The 20,190-nt window shown below is 41.1% G+C and overlaps 1 protein-coding gene across 2 annotated transcripts in view; it reads left to right on the top strand.

The window, feature by feature from the left end:
- Positions 1-5,314: 5,314 nt before the first annotated feature.
- TRAK1 (trafficking kinesin protein 1) overlaps positions 5,315-20,190 on the top strand; it is a 126,807-nt gene continuing 111,931 nt past the window's right edge. Inside the window, exon 1 of one of the 2 annotated variants that reach the window (XM_053939701.1) lies at positions 5,315-5,814. In XM_053939701.1, coding sequence (XP_053795676.1) covers positions 5,588-5,814 — 227 coding nt within the window. In that variant the 5' untranslated portion in view covers positions 5,315-5,587. Of the gene's footprint in view, positions 5,815-6,175; positions 6,381-20,190 lie in introns of those variants that run through there. The other variant, XM_053939703.1, reaches the window with a different exon arrangement.

Genomic DNA, 20,190 nt, shown 5'->3' with positions numbered 1-20,190 from the left:
TGTTTTATTTTGCCATATGTACTAGCTTTTCTTTTCTTTTTTTTTTTTTTCAGATGTCATGATTACTCATGCTCTATCCCATCTTGTTAGTACACAGTGTTTATTTCTATTCCAGACTGACCCCATTCTCAAGAGAATTTCTATTCTTGGCATCTAGGGTATGATGATTCAGTTGCTCAAATAAAATATTCTTATGTTCCATTTGCCTTGACAGTACTGTCATTCCTGGGAAGTGCACAGAGACACTTTTCTGGTTTGACCTTTTTGGCAGATTGGTGGACATGGGCACATCTTTATCTTGTGCTTTTTATTTTCAGATTATTTTCCAGCATCCTCTTGAAACTGGCATAAATTTTCATCGTTTGAGTGAATCTTTGTTCTTCTCTATTTTTGTTTTTTTGTGGTAACATCAGTATGTGATTATGATATTAAAATTTTGATATAATATTATAATATTACAATTTTGTCATCTTGCTTTTCTGGTACAACTCTGTTGTACTTACTGGTCCATCTCAAATTCATTGAATAAATTCAAATGTTACTGTTTTAGTATCATATATTTCTAATATTTGAAAATAGCAATGACTTTTCAAATTCTTAGGTGGTTTCTGGGATTCTTGTTTGAAAATTTTTTCTCCATCAAAGAGTTGTCCTCTACACTTTTCAAACATTATTACAAGCAGTTTGTGTTTTGCAATAATGTTTCAAAATTTGTCTCACTGGTGAGGTGGTGTTTCAAAGTTTTGCCTCACTGGTGATGCAAAAAACCTATTAGTGGTTTCTTGTAAGATAACAAGACTCCAAATCTCAACTCACTTGATCAACTTGCAAGGTCACCAGTACTACATGTACGCTGTGCTTGTGTTTCCTCTTCCTCTGTTATGGTCTCAGTGCTTTGCATATGCCTACGGTTGGAAAGAGGTGTGATGAAATATGCTCAAAATTTTAATACTCTCTGAGTTAATACCTTTAAAGGTTGGAATATTTCAAGGTATTTTTACCTTCCCAAAATAATTAGGTTTCCCTGGGAAATCAGCAACTGCTCTGTATATGATACTGCAGTCAGGACCAACTTCCTTTTCGTTTGTTTGTTTTTATTAACTGGTAAGGAGATGGAGTTAATTGTAATGGATTGCCACAGCTTCTGCCAGGCATTTCTCATATCACATTCCTGAGTATAATCAGCTCTGATACTGGCTTTGTGAGCCTGGCTGGCAGAGCTGATACTCTTTTGCTGTAAGGTTTACTACTAAAAGCCTTCTCAACACCTAAGCCTACTTGCTGGCTTCCAAATTATGATGATGACTGTATTGGTGAGATAGGGAAGCTGAATAGGCCTTGTCAACATTTTGCTTTTTCAGTGACTACCATTCTGCTTATGTAATTTTGAGATTATTTATTTTTATGTGTATTTCAATAATAAAACATTTTCTTGTTCTAATGCAATAAATAGTGTGTAAAGCATGCTATGCTGGTTGAATTCTTTTCATCTCTTCTAGGTGCAACAGATGAAACAGGCAGGAGAACATAACATGGCAGGAGAACATCTCGTTTTCTTCAATTACATCCAGCAGTTTGTACTCACACAAGAGTCATGCTTCTTTATCACATATACAAAATTACTGTTTCAGCAGCAAGCAGTGGCTTTTATGTTGCATATTCTGAAGATTCAGACTGTATACTCAGGATATCTTTTGCTTTCTCATTAAAATTCATAATGTCAGAAGTATTATCATCATTCCATGGTGTAATTTTCATTTGACTTCGCTTGATTACGTGGGTTTTTTCTTTTCTTGCAAAATGCATGCCTGGCACATTTATCATTATCCCACTATCTTGAATTTCATTTCCTCTTTGTTTGTGTACTAGACTTCACTTATGATGCTAATCTGAGTTTTACAAACTATTTATTCCAACTTGCATCTCATTAATGCAAATTAATGTGCAAAACCCCATCCTCTGAGTCACTGTTTGCCTCCATTTTTTTTTTTTTCTCAAACTGTAAGATCTGGAATAATGCTTCTTTTGCCATAATTATTATTTATTATCCACTATGAAGGAAATTTTTAATGAGTTTTCTCCTCCAAAATCTTTTCATGTTAATTTTATTTCTCTCCTCAGCTTGTGTTTATGCTTTAGCTGGTGCATAAAGTTACTTTTTTATTTTATTTTGCCTCTCATTTTCCATGTGTTTTTGCTCAAATCAGCATCAGCTCTCCATAGGTCATAGTCACAATAACACTTCAGCTCAATTCCATAATTTGGTACTGCTCCTGAAAGATGCAGTCCCTATACAGGAAAGAAATTTCCAGCAGAGATGCAGTTGAAGAAGGGGAAGGCATTGGTCCTGCCTGATGCTAGCTGAAAGAAGCACAAAGCTCTGAACAAGAAAAGCTTTTCTGCTGATTTTATTCTTCCAGCAAAGGTAGCATTGAATAACATCCTGTAAAACAAAACAAACAAATAAACAAAACAAAAACCTTCAAAACAAACAAAACCCCCAAACATCAACAAAGAAAAAAATCAGTCAAAAGTACGTACATTTTTAATTTTCATGTGCTACCATGAGATAACTTGCAAGAAGCTGTGTGTTTTGATATTCAGATAAAAGCAATGACAGCTTTACAAAACCACCATTTAAACGAGAAACAATGTTGTACAGGCAGTGTTATGCAGACACTTCATAGATATTTTTAAAGAATTTGCAGCATTACCTAGTTCATGGTGATATAGAAGTGTGAGAAATGGGGCCAGCAACACCAGGTACCAGGAGGAAGAACAAAAAGAGAAAGCATTGCAATTCCTCTCTTAACTCCGTGGCAGCTATTCAGAAACACAGGGTATATTTTAGAGATTTTTTTTTCCTCCAAACACTTGTTAATGCCCACGGGAATTAGTTTGTTCTCTGAGATTAAAATCGTTTACCCCACAATTGCAGCTGCAATTGGAGTCTTCATCTGGCAAACTAATCAGAGATTTCTTAAACTGGTTTCAAATGCTTTTAAAGCTTTTATTGTATTCTTTGATTGCTCTACAGGGCCTATAAAGGAGGTTCTATGGACAGAGATTGGTGAGGAATACAAGAAATACAACAGCATGCTCACTGAAAGTACATTTGAAAGGTGCTGTATTTCAGCAGGGTGGAAATAAAGTCTCTTCCAGAGATGTAATCAAGGAAGCAAAATTGAGAATTAATATGAAAATATAATGTGAAGATAATATAATATATGATAAAATCAAGAAGAGAGAGGAAATGGAAAAGATAATGAAAAGAGAAGGAGAGCAGAGAAATCTAGGAAACTTTTTGCAAGTATTTGGTTACCGCATCAATTGCCAGCTTTAGAATTATTAGGTCAATAAATTGAGCTGGTGATAGAAATGCAGTGGAGTATGCTTATGTGTACTGTAGCACCACATGACCAAAAAATCATCAGGAGGATTTGGCACAGCAGTAGCAAACAATTGCTACCATATAATATGACCTGTGTACAGATGCACACCTTGCATGCAAGGGCTTGGCAATCCCATAGCCCCAAGTTCTCTTTTCTACATACTGTGTTTGAGTAAATAGTGCGTGTCATTGCCATTTCTCCCACTGTGAAGGACTTCTGCTCACTTTAACAAGAATCTTTTCAGTCTCAGCAGTACATCTCAAATCCTTGTTCCTTACAGACGTGACAGGTCAATTGGTTTTTCTCAATAAGAAACCTACAACCATGCACACTTGTTTCTCGCTGTGTTTGGTGCAAATATTCACTTTTCTACTTCCTGGTTTTCCCTCTGTCTTCTCTCTCTTTTTTTTTTTTTTTCCCTTAGCATTAGATTTTCTTCCTGGGCTGTATTCCAAGGTGCTTCTGTTCTGTGTCTTCCTCTGTTTTTCTGGAACTGAAAGCTCTTTTTTTTTTTTTTTTTTTCATCTCTCTGCTTCTCATTTATAGTATGTAAAGCACAGAGTAAACTTTTCTTCCTCAAAATTATTTCTCCTTCACTGTACAGACCATTAATCCTCACTGCTGTCTCAGCCTTATGTTACACATTATACCAAGTTCCCAGCTGCTGCTTTGGGGCTCCATCCATCTTTTGCAACTTCCCAGTCTTGTTTCCCCTCTTGTGCAACCTCTGTCACTCATCTGACTTCATAGTTAGCTGTTTCAGTATTAATCAGAAAGCAACCCTTTTTTAAAGCCTCCTGATTTAGCTTGCTCACTGGTAAGGGTCACACATATTCAAGACCGGGCACAAAGGGAGCAATGGGAGGACTCAGCTAAGGGTGAGAAGTGGAAGGCACCAACCTTTTTAGTGATACTGTGGTGTTAAGACTTCTTAGCAGTAACATGAAGTTTCTGTTTTGGGGAAGATTTAGATGAGACTGCTGCGATGATTTAAGAGTGCAAGGTTATCAGAGGGGTGGGTCCCTTTCCTCCCAGACTAATGGTTTCAACTCATCTTTTGTGCTCACTCCATATTTCTATGATGTTAGGGTGAATCAGTTCAGTTCAGTAGAGGGGCAGAAAACTGACAAGGAAAAAATACAATTAGTTCTGTGTGAGGTTAGTAAACTGAGTCACTCACTGAAGAATTCTAAGCAGCATAATAAGCCCTTGGGAAAACCAGGAGTGCCTGGGTCCTCCACAGAAGTGGGGAGAGCAGCCTGTTCCTTTTGGCAGCAGCTCCAAGCTTTTAGGTTGACTCACATGCCCCATTTAAATCACTAGCAGGGGATTTGCTCTGTAGACACGCCTGTTCGCCTCTTCGGAAGGCGGCTGCCTGAGAATCCTGTTGCCCTCACAATACTTCACCTCTCTTTTCTGTCACCCAAAACCATACATCCCCATCAGGGATTCTCTTTGTTTGCATCTGTGAAGGGTTGGATCATTTATTGTTATGGGTTATCCGGGGTCAAGCCCTGAATTAATTTACACTCTCTGGATGTTATTCTATGCTTCTGGAATCCTGTCACCACCACCAGCACGACTGCAGGTTTTTTGGTGGTTTGTTTTTTTTTTTTTTTTTTGGTTCTTTTTTTTTTTTGTTTGTTTGTTTTTGGGTTTTTTTTTTTGTTTTGTTTTGTTTTTTGTCTTACCAGCTGTAACCTTGAACACAGTTCTATTCCTCCCTTGCCAGCAGACAAAAACAATCAAACTTTCCTTCAATAAATAGCTCTGTGAGCTGCAGGTATATGAAGTCCTGATTTGTTCTGGGTTTCTCACTTCTTTTTTTTTTTTTTTTTTTTTTTTTTCAATAATTATTAAATTTATCACAGGATAGGTTTGGAAGGGACCTCTGTAGATCATCTTGTCCAAACCTCCCCTGCCAAGGCAGGGTGAGCTAGAGCAGGTTACACAGGAATGCATGCAGAAGGGTTTTGAATGTCTCCAGAGAGGGAGATTCCACGACCCTCCTGGGCAGCCTGTTCAGTGCTCTGTCACCCTCAGTGTAAAGAAGTTCGTCCTCATGCTGAGGTGAAACCTCTTGTGATTTAGTTTATGGCCATTGCTCCTTGCCCTGTGGCGGGGCATCACCAAAAAGATTGGAAAAGAACGTGGACTTGAGACATTTCTCTGTACATGGGACATTCATAGCAAATATGAATTCGCCTCTCAAACCAGCCCAGGTCGGTTGTGCGTGTCCCGGGAGCCGTGAGAGCAGTGCGGGGCAGCGCTGCCCGCGGCCGCGCTCGGGCTGCTCCACGCGGCGACAAACCTCTCCCGCCGCACACATCCTCATCCCCTGCCGGCCCTGCCCGTCCCGCGGCAGGGGGCCGGTTGCCGGGCGACGCTCGGCCCCTCCTCCGCGGCAGGGCTGGGCCATGAGGTAATGGCCTCCGGGGGGCGGGAAAGGGAGCGCTGCGACTACCGAGCCAGCGGCCGCCGAGGTAGCCGCCGGCGGCGTTCCGTGCTTCCCGCCCCTTCCTGCTGCCCCGCCGGCGGCGGGCGGCGCCGCAGCCCCCGAGGTGTCCGCGCCGCCCCGCCTCCTGAGGAGGCTGCGCGGCCGCAGGAGCCCCGCGCCCGGCAGCGGCGGCGGAGAGCGCCCGGCAGCCGCCCCACGTGCGCTGCCGCCCGGCCGGAGGGGTTCGCAGCGGTCCCCGGGCGCCGCTGGAGAGCGGGGAGCTGGAGCGGCGGCGGCCTGGCAGGAGAGACCCGGGAGGAAGAGGGCACATGAGGCGCCGGCAGGAGGAGGGAGAAGCAGCAGCAGCCAGCCGGCCACTGCAGCCCCTGCGCTCTGCCCGCCCCGCACGCCGCGGCCTCTCAGCGGCGCGGGTCGGGGGCGAGCCGTGAGGGGGGAAGCAGCCCGGAGGTGGCCGCCGCCGGCAGCGAGGTTCCCCCGGCCCGCGGGGGCGCCGCCTCCCGCGCCCCGCCGCCCGGGGGGCCCGGAGCGGGGTGAGTGCGGCGGAGGGCGCGGGGCGACGGTGCGGGGCGGGCGGGGATGCGCGGTGGCAGCGGCGCGGCCGCCTCTGCCCCGCTCGCCCCCAGATGAGCGAGCGGGTGCGGGGGGCGCCTGCGGGGGTTCCGGTGCGCGGGCGAGGCCTGCAGCGCTCGGCCGGGCTGCGGAACGGGGGTGAGCCAGGTGCAGCCGCTCTTCCTCCTCGGGCCCCTCGACCTTCACAGCCGGCTGGCTCGGGGGCGGGCGCTGCGCCTGGCTCTGCTGCCTGTGCTCTTTTGTCCCTTCGGCGCCCTGAAAGGAAAGAAGCACACGAGTGGAATTGCGTACCGAAGGTCAAGAATCGCTCGCAGAATTGTGCCTCTGCATTATTTACAGCTGAACTGCTGCTGTTCTCAGATACAAGGGCCCCTGCATGCAGACGTCGCTTTCTAGCCATCGCAGAGGGACCTGCAAATACTGACTTGGTTTCTTCAGCTTTGGGGATTATGGATAGCTTTTGGCACTATTCCACTGTTTAAAATTACTAAAATATTCCATTATGGTTTTTAGCAGGTTTGAGGTCTTGGTGCTGCCTCTTTTGGTTTGCATTTGTCGATTTTGAAACTTCATCTATAGGGGAGGTTTTTTTCAGTAAAATTAGGGAAGAGTTAGGAAATTTCCAAAGAAATGGAATATCTGTTAAAGAGTGGGAGCCAGGGTTCATGTTCTCCCTCTCTCCGACTCTAGAAGAAGTCTCCTTGTGGACAATTTTTTCTGCCTTGCAAACTGTAACCTTATTTGAACCTTTCAGTCCACTGAGATTAAGTCGTGGGTGTAATGGTTTTTGCAATCAAGAAAGCAACAGAAAAAAAAAAAAACCACCAAAAAAACAAACAACGACAAAAATTAAAACAAAACCAAACAACAGTTATGATGACCGGTTTGCCCTATGTGCCTGTTTTACTGCTGTGTGTACACAGTTGCATGTACTGTTTGTAGTGCCCTGGCTTCTACCTGTGCTGAAATTATTCCGGGTTTAAACATGTTTGTCCTAGTAGGGCTCTTTTGGAGTCACCAGAAGAAGTCTGGAGGAGGGAGTGTTGTCTCCAAGCCCAGGGACTGTATTCACAAAACTGTGCCTTCTCTGAGGCACTGTAATCTGTTTTGACTGAGTCAGAGCAACGTGTGATGACAGTAAGAAAATTATATTAAGCCATTAAGCTTACTTCGCTGTTTTTCAATGAGCATCATAGCAAGTGAGGAAAACCAGGATGGTAAAAATCCGAGTGGAAGGCAAGAGTTTTCAGCTTTTAATGTGAACTACTGAGTGAAGACTGGACGGCTGTATGAAGAGATAGAATGTAAATTTCTGTTGAAGTAAAACAAAAGTTTCTGTCAGTTGCATGAATGAACTTCCACTTGCCAGCAGATTGAACTGAATGATGGATGACAGTAGTGGAAAGGAGTAGGATCTCTGGCTCTAGTGCAAAAAAATCCCATGGCAGACAAAAATCATCTGTTCATCTTTTGTTCAGTTATGAACAAAAAATTCATACGGGAACTTGGTGCCTGTTCCAGAGCACTGGGCAGCACAACAATATGCCAATGGAGCATTAATGTGATTAGGTGCGTGCATTTCTATATGTGGTGCCCCATGTTTGATATGTGAGTGCTTAAAATCCAAGTGAAATATCCAGCTGCTGCAGCAGCCTCTGAGTGTCTGACTAGTTTAATCCAGAGTCCTGACTGATGAGGCAGGACCAGGATGTGATACACAAGTTTTGCCATGGATATTAATGGATGTTAACTTGGCACTCTGACAGTTTGTGGAACACAGGTGAGAGCTGGTGGGAGAAAGCAGACTTACACGCACCAGAGAGCAAGATCAGATTGGAAGGATTTGCCTGGAACTGGTGGGAACCTCTGTTCTTCCTCTCTGCTGCAGTTCATGCATGAGCTCCTTGCTGCTTCACACATTCTGTCTCCTGTAACAGATTACCAGCTGCTTTTGTAGAAGTAATTCGATCCTAATCTTTCAGTGTGCTCTGAGGATTTTATTTATACTCTAGCCAATCTGCTTTGGGATAGAATAATGAGATTAGTATTGCAGAAATTAATGCAGGTTAAATATTTTTGTTTTAAATGCGTACTTGATCATTATAGCAACTGTTGTTGCTATAATACTGAAAAGGAGAAATGTTAAGACTTCTCACTGTGTCTGCTGTGATAAGACTGTAAACTGAATGCAAGATACTTTTTTTTTTTAATAGTTCTGTAGAAAGGATTCTCAGAATGAGTGCTGTTGAGGCAACATCTGCAATATTGAAAGACAAGTGGTTAAAACCAAACCTTTTACCCTTTCTAAAAGATGTACACATTTTTCTTCAAAGCAGTTTCCAATGTTATTGAAAATTTTCCTTGGGAGAAGAGAGATAATTAAGCAAGAAGGCAATGTATAAGTTACATTTGTTTGAAATACATTTCTTCCCTAAATCTTTAAATTTTGTTGATTTCCAGGGTTGGGGTTGGTTTAGTGCTCCTTCTGCCAGGACCTATGCAGTAGCATTTGTAGGACGTAATTTGTTTTGGGTTGTCTAGGTGTTGTATAAAGTGATACTCAAGTCATGGTTGGTAGTTTCTTGTTAATTTGCAGAGAATTGTGTATTCTTTGTTTAAAATTTTGAATAATATAGCTTTCCCTCTGCCTCAGTAAAAATGAGTGCCTGCTCTAATAAGTCTCCAATATTAGTCTCGGTACTTAATTGGTGTATCTTTGAATAACCCTGTTTTAACTCTTACAAAACTGTCGTTTGACTTGACACATTACTTATTTCCCAATACTTCCATATTAATGCAGGAACAGCCAGACCGGTAGAACTGGTCTGTATTACTGGGAGTCATGATAACCACAAAATGGACATAGTAGCTGTGCTTTTTCCTGTTCGTCAGAAAAATGTTATTGATAGGTAGGCTTTTACAACTAGTCCTGTTTTCCTTTTTGAACTATTCCTTTTCTCCAGATGTACCTGGGAATTCTGCCTCTGTAAGAAGCTTAGTGTTGTCACCAAGATCACCATTCGAGAATAAATACATTTAAATTGCATGTAAAATGACCAAAAGCAGACCAGCATTGTCCCCTGGGATGCTCATGTTGGTCCTTGATTCTGCTGGGAGTGAGGTTGTCACTTGTATTCTTCTTTCACAGAAAGGCTACGGAAAGGAACAGGTTCTGGTAGTGGCTGCACACCAAGTGGCTTTCAGAGTTATCATAAAAACATAGAGAACTACTTTCTAGTCACTAAATGACAGTGATGGCATGTCAGTTGTAGGCAGCTCAGTTACTGTATGAAGCTTTGAAAGGCTGCAACTGTAAAACTGGTGTGTGGTCTGCAGTGCCTGTGCTGTGAAGGTATGTTTCCCTGGTTATGTATGTATCATTAAAACTCCACAGGCAATGCCACTGACACCTTGGAATGCTGCACCTGTATGGAGGCCTCAATTTTGTGTATTCAGTTGTGGGATCAGTGCTGCTTGGAGAGATAAAAATCTTGAGAATGAACTTCCTGTTAACATAGGCTTTCCAAGATACCAGTTGGTGTCTGATTCAAAGTCTTCCTGCTTACTCTGTGGTTTGACTGAGATAGCTGTGAGTTTACAAGCACTTTTATTTTACTTTGTAGTGAATAGCATGATGTTTCCCAAGTAAATTTCAGGAGTTCGCTGATACTATTCTTTGTCTAAAACTGTCCTCTATGTGAACTTTGAATCATCAATACTTCTGTTTTTGTTGGAGCCTATTGATTAGGGTGCAAAAAGTCATGCCATATAGTCCGTCATCCTGCTTATGGTAGACCAGCTAAGAGGCTTATTGATAGTACAGACAGATTAGCTGAGAGATAATTCTTAGATTCAATTATGTTGGCAGATTTGCTTTAGTTAAATCACTGAGTGGCCGTACTGAAGCCGATTCTTTGCCTTATCTTGCAGCTTCTCTGGACAGAATTGTCTAACCTTGCTGTCCATTAGATGCTGAAAACCCAAATGAGACTGATGCTCTATAACTGTCATATTTTATTGTGTACATATTTGGGTTTTTTTGGTAATGATACTGATAGATTAATATGTTAGAGTCCTGTTGGTTTTGCTTGCATTTATAGCAAAAGTTCTGAGCACTGTAGCAGAGTATTAGAAAGAAGAAAGGAAATGTGGGAAGAGCTTGGTTTAAAAGCCCTTGCAAGAGCTTGGTTTAAAAGCCCTTTTTCATTATTGGCTTGTTTTAATATCAGACCATGCTGCTGCCCAGTAGAGCAGATTGTCCCGTGTCTGTGGATTCCCTCTTCTATCCCCTTCTATATTATGATGCTTGGAATTGAGTCCTTGACACAGGCAAGAGCTGTTTTTAAGGTTAATTTTCAGACTGTCCATTCTGGGCAGCTGAGCAGCTGTTACCAGGTAGCAAAGGAAGCAATAGTAGTAAGTGGATGGGACTTTGGTGTCAGGAGAGAATAGTCCTTAGTGAATGTGAGATGATTTTGAAACTGCTGCACTCCAAGCTCTGATATAACCAAGACTAGTTGTGTGTTGGTAGATGAGATGCTGAAATTGACAATAACTTGCTGCATATTTTTGTGCTTATGGCATGTTCTTGGCTCCAAGCATCTGTATGAATAGAAGAGAGAAATACTGAGCTCTGTAGAAAGGTTGCTTCTTTGGTGGATCACAGCATGGTTAAGATTGGAAGGGATTTCTGGAGGTTATCAGGTCCAACCTGCCTGCTCAAGCAGGGTCATCCTAGAGCACTTGGCACAGGTCTGTGTCGCGACAGCATCTGAATATCTCCGAGGCTGGAGACTCCATTGCCTCCCTGAGCAACCTCAGTTAGTGCCTGGTCACTCCCAAAGGAAAAAATGCTCCTGGATGTTCAGAGGGAACTGCTCATGTTTCAGTCTGTGCCCATCACTCTGGTCCTGTCTAGGAACCACTGAAAGAGCCTGGCTCTGTCCTCCCTTTGTGCAGGTATTTATACCATTGATGAGATCTCCCTGAACCTTCTCATCTCTAGCTGTCAGTCACAGCTCTTTCAGCCTCTCCTCATCGGAGAAATGCCCTGGTCTTCTTTCTTTGTCTTAGTGGCCAGTCACGGTCCTCTCTTCAGTATGTTCATCGTTTTCTTGTACTGGAGAACCCAGAACTGGACACAGTACCCCAGGTGTGGCCTCACCAGTGCCCACTAGAGGGGAGGGATCACCTCTCATCTGGTTTCCCAGTTAAAGGAAAAAATGTGTGAACCCCCTGCTCTGCTATTTAATAATTCCATGCTTCAAACAATACAGAGAAAAACTGCTCATCATTAGTTTTCAGTGAAGTTTAATGCTGAGTTGACTTGTTCCATCTTTTAATAGAAACCAAAGGTTAGGAAAATGTTCATACTGTGGAAACTTTTATAGCCTAGAGAGGAAGAATGAAAACTATGGATACATTGAATTAGTTACATGTGCCTCTTTGAAGAGCTTAGTTGACTACAGCAAATTGGAATCAATCAGGGCATTTTTGTATTATATGTTCATGTAAATTCTAAATTTCATCTTTTTAAAGGCAGCTGCTGTCTTTAAAGGTACTACACTACTAAAGGTAGTGTCAGATTGGAATCTAATTCCAGACAAATCAGGAGCCTGTATGAATTATGGCCTGACAGCAGCCACAATTTGGTGTCCTAGGGGGACTGAAGTTCAGTTTTGTTTCAAGCGAAGGGTATTTTTAAAAAAAAATCTCATAAATGTGTGCTATGGGAAATGAAGACTTTTACTTTCCTCTTTAATGTTTATGTAAGTGGAGCTTATGTCACTAACAACATTGCCTGTCCCAGAAAGCCTGATTTCGCTATCATACTGCACAGTTGCATACTTTGCAGGGAGGCAGCAGACACTCCTCTGCAGTAAGCAGAAACCTTGCAGTTCAAGTCCATGCAAACATTCACTATTGCCACAGTGAATGTGTAAAATTAGCAGAATTGGAAGGCATTGGAACAATGTCCAAATCCTTAGACTGTCCTTTAAACCTGTTTTAAATTGTTTTTTTTTTTTTCTCTGCAGCCATCTGCTCATAATAGCTATTTCTGAGAAGGTATTCAGTGCTCTTGATGTAAAGTGATGAGGTGGAAATCAGTATTTCTTTTAACATGTGTTTTTGCGATAGATCTTCTGCTATAGTCACAAATGGCAGTACTGTCAGAAAGGAATTGTGGGCTTCTGTTGTGTTCAGGTAATACTGCAGTAATGATCACTTCCAGGTATTTATGGAGACGGTGGAGCCCAGGATTAACCAAGAATATTACCTTCTTGGAGCTTTTGGTCTTATAATGAACTTTGCAAACCTGCATGTGTGAAGGCCACATTAAGATCAGTCCTTTATGCCTGTATTTCCTGAGGGTCATGTAATATAATCAGGTGGTAGATAAGCATGTTATGGCTTGATCCAGCGAGTTGTGTCTGACCTGAGAGCCACACATTTCCAGTATAAGGCAATCTCAACTGAAAATGCTTTTTCTGATTGTCTGAAATGTTTGTAACCTTTAATTACTCTTGTATTTGCTCAATAGAATTTTACCTTTTAGTGGCTTTCTCAAAAACTGTCATTTTGCAAGACATCAAAAGACATTAGAATGAAGAGGCTGAAAAAATTAAATACTGCATTTAGCTTGCTGAGTCCTTTGTCCCAAAGTCCAGAGATGTGTGTACTGTCAAGTTATTGGATGTATGTTTTGCTATATTTTTTTTTTCTGCAGAGAATATTGATTTCTCCATGACATTCACTTGTATTGCTTTTATCTATTAAATGAGGTTTCATTTAGGAGCTGTTGTACCTCAGGCAAATGCAACTTTCCTAAATACTTTGCCCTTTAACATTGCAAAAGCTCCTCAAAATATTCAATGTGAACTTCTAATGAACTGAGTTTGTTTCAGCATTCATGAATCACAAAAAACAGTTTTCTCTTACTGTGCAATGGATGAAGGGGGCAACAAGATCAAAATATTTGAGGTAATTCAGGAGTTCATGCCAGTACTAAAATGAAATCCAGTTCTTATGAATCTCTGTTTAGAGGCTATCAGTCTCTTGGGGTCAGTGGATTGGCACATTCTGTAGCTATTTAGGGCTTGACAGGGTATGTGAAACAGGCAGCAACCTCAGCAGACATGTGTGCTACACCTGCACTTTTTTTTTCCCTACGTTAGTAAGGTTGATAGTGTGCATTACTAATTCTCTTACAAAAGAAAAATTCCAGGTGCCCCAGAAGACTTTCCCTGAGGAGTGTACGACTTGCTCAAGTAATTTGAGTGCATTTTACAGAAGTTAAAGTTAAGAAGTTAAACCAATTAGATGGCGCTACTTTTGCAGTAGTTATTTTAGTAAGATAGGTGGACTGTTAAGCTGACAGTGGAATATTGCTATGAAAAAGATCAGTGTTCAGAACGGGAGCGTGGGATTCCACAGGCTGGGAACAGAGCACTTCCAAGACACACAGTTATCTCACTTTACTCACTGATGAATGTTCAAGGTAAGTCAGTCTCAGTTTCTTGAGCCTGACTTACTAACATCCGCCCTCCAAAAGTAAACACTGCACCCATTTTGTACTATTTATCAGCTTTCAGAGGACATCTGCTGTGTGTTGACATAAAGGAAGAAAATTGGAAGATTTTCTCATTGATGTCTCTCTGTACTATTATACTGAATAGCAGGAAAGAGAGGAGGGTAATAGGACTTTTGACTTGGAAAAAAGGACAATAATTTTTTTGTTTTGTTTTGTTCATGGGGGTATTACTGTCTTTAAAAAATAAGTACAGATAATTTTATGGAATGAGTAATGTATTAAATCTAGAAACGTTGGTATGTAAAGGCGAAGATCATAACCAAGTTGAAGACAATCACAACCAATTTGAAGACAATAAACATAGAATTAACAGTTCACAGTGGTTACCTAACTAATGAAGAGCTGCTCAGCCCCGGTGGAAAAGGCAGACAGATGTCACTGCATGTTGGGTGTAGATCCTGAATACAAGAATGGATTTCTTAAATACAGTGTGCATGATTTTATTATGACCTTATTTCATTCTTAGAGGAATATTTTGTGTCTTATTCTTGCTCCTAAATGGTGGTTGAATAGACCTCATGGCAGGGAATTTATCATAATGATAGGACCTTAAATGATACACAGAGATAAGCTCTGGATGCCCTCTTCCTACAAGGAATCAAGGCCCAGTTGGACGGGGCTTTGAGCAACCTGGTCTAGTGAAAGACATCCCCACCCATTGCAGAGGTTTGGACTAGTTGACCTTTAAGATCCCTTCCAACCCAAAATATAGTTATGACTATGAAGTGTGACTATGAATGTTTTGGGGTTTTTATCAAAAAGTAGTGTGAAATGCATTATGTTGAGCTATGTGAATATTTACAGTAAGAATTAAGAACTGAAATAAATTTATTTTATTTGTTAAAGTAAAGTTAAAAATTTCACATGACTTGTCAACTGGTCTTTAGACAGTTCATTTCAGGTGGACAAAACTGTACTTTTAAATACTCCTTATTGTTCATCATAGTTAATTATTTCCTTTAAAAAATCTTGTGATTAAAGCTGACCTTTTTTCCTTTCTACCAACTAATAATGGATTATTTCTTGGATTTGTGAATCTAGCAGAGCTGCTCTTCCAATAGGTATGAATACAACAAGAACAAAGATGGCTCTTGGCTCTTCTGTTACCAGTCAGCTTGTAAGCATCAGTTTCATATGGCTATGGGATTCATCTGGGCAACCAAACCTTATCTGTCTTATCTGCACAGGAGGCCTTTGCTATTAAGTCGTGTGTTGACTGATACGTGTGTATGATCTGTAAATTCTGGCTCTGGGCGTTTACCTAGCGGTGTCCCTCAGCCCTGTGATGTCCTGGATAAGCACACACACCAGTTAATACACTGATGGTTTGAGTCCCACCAGGGACTGCTATTTTCATGGCAGTGACGCTTGGAAGAATGCATTGCAACACCAGTATTTGAAAACACACACAGATGAAGCCAACACAGTGCCTGTGAGTGGTTTGACTTCTCCATCCCCTTGGCTTAGCCTTTCCAGACAGGTTGCATTTCTGATCACGTTGATGTGGGGTGGTAGAAGCACCAATGTCTCTGTGAGGAAAAAGGAACGAGAGGGATATATGGCTCTAGGGTGAGTGTGCAGTAGGGTGACAGTGTGCTTTAAGTACAGCCTACACTAATATTAGCTAGAGGTGCCTGGGAAGGCATGAGCCTGAAGGCTGTGTCTGTGTAACCTGATTAGCCTGGGCTCACATCTCTTGGGGACAGTCCTGCCTTGTCCTACCAGCTGTGTGTTGTACCCTTTGTCCACACATCTTTCATACTTACTGTTATCCCCTGGGAAATAAGCCAGGAAGGCAAGCTGTAAAACATAGCTTGAAAATCTGGTTTGATTTCCTTAGTTTTAGTTCTATTGCTAGCTTGTCTTTCTTAGGAAGTTAGATGAATGGTGGAGATGGCACAATGATGGGACAGGAATGTGCAGGCAAGGCCAATTAGTGTTTAGTTTGCTTTAGGTGTATAATACCACACCTTATATTCAAACTGTGGGGATTAAGTTATATATGTCTTTAAAAATGAGAATTAATAAAAGTTATGTAGGTCTCCTTAATAATGTGAGTTAACGGCATAAAATGGAATGATTTGTTAGTTATGTGGGAGTTTTTGTTTTGTGGTTTGTTGGGGTATTTTTGCTTTGGATTTTTTTTTTTTAATAAAAGAAAGCAACATCATTTTAGTACTCTCGGTTAGCAGGTTTGCATGGGGAAGATTGAATACCCAGTCCTGTCTCTCTTATCTGTTAAATTAGCACTAATTAGTTTGTCAAAAAGGCTGAGAGGAAATTCCTAAATGCACCTAGGAGCAAGCCTATTGTTTTGATCCAATGACCAGCAGGAATAACTTGAAGATAAAACATGATATAATGTTGCAGCGGGAGAAGTGAGTAAGAGGAAATAGGAGGGGCTGCATAGTCAGGAAAATGATCAGTTTGTAACATGACTTGTTATAGCAGATGTAATACTGTTTTCTCTTCGTTCCTCAGACCTCTCCCTGGAAAAGGTAAGAAAGCAGTTGTTACACTGTGGGTAGTAAAAGTTTTTTTTTTTTTTTTATTTAGTGAACCCTTAAACTGAAGAGCTCTAAAATACGTTGTTTGAACTTCAGATATTGGGAAAGAACAAACAGGGCTTCAGGCTGTTATGGCTCTGATGTAAATCCTACAACAGATAATTAATTTATCTTCTGAGTGGGAACTAGTGGTTCCTGATTGCCCTGATTTCTAACTGGAAAGTGTTGTTTGCTTTGTGATAGAAGACCTATAATCCAGCAGTGTGCCAGCTTGGAACTAAGTATATGTGAAGCTGAAGAATAGATTTTGGTAAGGAGTGCTTTGGATGTTTGGTTGTTTAACACTTTGGACATGTTTGGTAGTCCATTACCACCAGAGAAGTGAGTTTGAGATCTCAGAATGTTAAGGCATTGATTTTTCTTTAAGGGCGCTAAAGACATTTGCAAGCATCTTTCATGAATTCTTGCATTTTGGTTGATCTACTTTCTCTCTTTCTTTTTTTTTTTTTTTTTTTTTTTTTTTTTTTTTCCCATACTTTTTCTCTGGCTTTGTTTTGTATGCCAAGTGTTGTGGAGTTTTCTACATCTCCTCATTTAAGAGACCTCCAATAGAGAAATTTGCAATCCATTTATTTTTTTTTCCCTTCTTTTTCTTCAGGATATCTATTAATGGTTTGTAAAGTTCTTGGAAGTAGCAGACTTTGAGCATGAGCAAGCAAGGTTAAATGGAACTCATAATATGCATATAAGTTCTTATTTAAGATTTAGCTCTTAAAAGAAAGCCCAAACCCAAATAACTATTTTATAAATTTCTTTTCTAAATACCTTTTCACAAAAGATACCAAGAAGTTGTTGTGGTGGCTAAAAGAGGTTGTGCTACCTAACTGTATTGCCTGTCTAGCAAAATCTGCATGAAGTTGCTGCTGAAACTGACCTTAAAAAAAGCATTTCTGAAGAAGTGGATTAAATAATATTTTAGAGAATAGATTTTAAAAATGTTTCCAAGAAGCTGGAAACTGGGATATTTGTAGGTGTAAATGCCTATCAATTATGAGAAACAGAATATGGCCCTGTAACTCAGGAATGATTCCTCGAGTAAAGTGCAGGTCATGAAGATGTGAATTATTGGTTTTAAAGGAGCTGATTGATTGCTTCCTTGCTTTTTGTGTCTTGAGGGTTATCTTTACTCTTTGGGAAGTAATTGCAGAAGACAACAAAGTGAGTGTAGATTCAGCATAGTTTGCCACTTACACTCTGTAATGCCAAACCCAGACTTGAGTCACAAGAGTTAAACAGATTGTTACTTGCTTCTTTTTGTGTGAAGATCCCTCTTATGCTGCTTGAAGTGAAAAATGTGGAGAAGGAGAAAGGAATACAGTGATTGGGTGGGTGGGTGGGTGTGTTTTGAGAGAGCGGGTGCAGAATTTTGAAGGATCTATTACAGTATGTAACCAAACATGATGTTTGGTCCAAATTGACCAGTATTTGGCTTGGAAGCCTATGTTAACCTCTGGGCTTCTTGGTTTTTAATTAAAAACAAAACAAAAAATCCCAAATCACTCTTACTGGATACAGTAGGGCAATTAGGCTGAGTATAGGTAGTATATACAGTATCTCATTTGTGGAGGTAAAAGAGTGGAATCCTTGACAGGGAGTCTGGAATCCTTGACAGAGTCTGGAATCTTTGAAACCTCAAATGTCTCTCTGACTTACAGTCTCCTAGATCTTGCATGCTGCAGTTTAGGGACCACGTCAAAATGTCAGCAGCTGCTTCTACATTTGTAGTGTTGACAATATGACCTTCAGGTTAAGAGATCTCTGTTGACATGAGCTGTGCTCAGTGTATGTTTGTTTTACTCTATTTGGAGCTTTTGTAGTTGCATACTTCCAAATGACCACAAAGCAAATGAGAGCATGAAATAACTGTCTTTTGTACTTCCAAAAGGCTTTTCTAATACTTAAGCACTGATGCTTCCACTTTTTTATTGTGCTCTGGGGTATAATACTTCGTGGTAAGGCACATGCAGCTTAAATGAGAAGAAGGTAGGAAAGGAGCAAATGTATTTCTAGGCAACACTGTCTTCGTACTAGTTAACATTTGTACCTGGAAGGGTGGGTTTGCAAATGGGGGAGTTTGATGGGAGGTGTTTTATACAAGAGGGTAGATTTAGTCTCTTAACCTGTCTCAGCTCAGTGCTGGTAAATTCAGCTGAGCATAGTGATGCTGCCTTGGGTCTTTTGTCCAGGTCTTGCTTCTTGTATGCAGACAATGTTCAAGTCAGTACAAAGTTTCAGTAATGTGAGTGTGCTATCCACTTCTGTTAACCCTTTTTTTTTTTTCTTGGATACTAATTGAAGATGCGGATAGCAACTGGCACAGGATTCAGACATAGTGATATAGGTAATTATTGCATGGTGTGTGCTTCAAGAGCTTATTACTCATTGAGCTAAGTTTAGCCAAGTCACTTTCAGTGGAGCCTAGCACCTCTTTATATAAAATGATAGCTGGTGTGAATCAAACTGTAATTCTGAATATTAAGGTTGCTTAAAGTAGGGGTCTGTCTCATTAACCAAATTGAATTGTGGCTTAGAAGGCCTCTAGTCTACTTCATAACTGCACTGCAATCTGGTGTTATTTGTGAACTATGTGATGAGTTTATCATGTTAGAACAGCTCCACCATCCACTCCTGATTTTGGGCAGACTGTGTCAGACATACTTCTAGAGAGATGGGAATCAGGCCAGGCAGGAATTATTACAGGTCATGGTAGCTGTGTCTACCAATGACTGCACTTTGCAGTTATACAATGTTTTCATTGTTTCTGTCTTTGTCCTGTGACAGACTTATTTGTCTTGCACCCCAGCCTGTAGCTTCCTGAATAGAAAAATACAGGTTCTGTCAGGACAGCTGCTTAATAAAGGCACATGTTGAAATACTCAGGAAGAGAAAACTGTTTTCTGGGAAAATTACAAATTGCTGAGAGGAAGGACATAGCATACAGATGGGCTAGAAGGTGTGCAGGTTATGATTCCTGGCCTTTTCCTGATCAGTAGCCTGATCTTGTGAGTAAAGCAAGGCTGAGCACCTGGAAACTTTATGCAGATATAATTGTATTTGCTGAAATAGTGCAGATAGCCAGGGTCAGTCTCTTTGAAGTGTGGAAGTACTAACCCACTTAGAAGGACTCCCTGTCTCTACCTGCTTTCTGTCACAAGAGATTTGTAGCTACAGCATGTAGCACCAGAAATAAAGGGGAAAAAATTTGGCTGGTATCAAGTGAGGAAATAAAATCTGGAGACATCAGTAGGTATGTGCCTGCTCCAAGCCAGCAGTTACGGGCTGGCTTACACAGAAGAACTTTGTTAGTTCTGCAAATTGTTTGTGCCTCTGAGAGTTTATGCTTTTTTTGTGAACAGTGGCCCTTTCTGCCAAGTTGAAGGACATCATGTGTCTTATATGTGGCTACTGTATCTGTTACACAAGCCACAGCAACAGTAGACTTATTTAATGTGTCTGATGTCAAATTTATTTTTAAAAAGCAGTGTAATTCATTACTGGTGCCAGCCCAGATACTTGCTATGACCACAGTCAACACTTGTGATACAGCTGTTGCTGCCATTGCACAGTGAGCTCCCCAGTTGGAGTGTAGGGTAAAATTGAAGCAGGTTTTTC

The sequence above is a fragment of the Vidua chalybeata genome, chromosome 1, assembly GCF_026979565.1.
Source record: "Vidua chalybeata isolate OUT-0048 chromosome 1, bVidCha1 merged haplotype, whole genome shotgun sequence".
In the NCBI taxonomy this organism is placed as follows: Eukaryota; Metazoa; Chordata; class Aves; order Passeriformes; family Viduidae; genus Vidua; species Vidua chalybeata.
The sequence above is the reverse complement of the archived record's forward strand: the minus strand, read 5'-3'. Positions and strand labels throughout refer to the sequence as shown.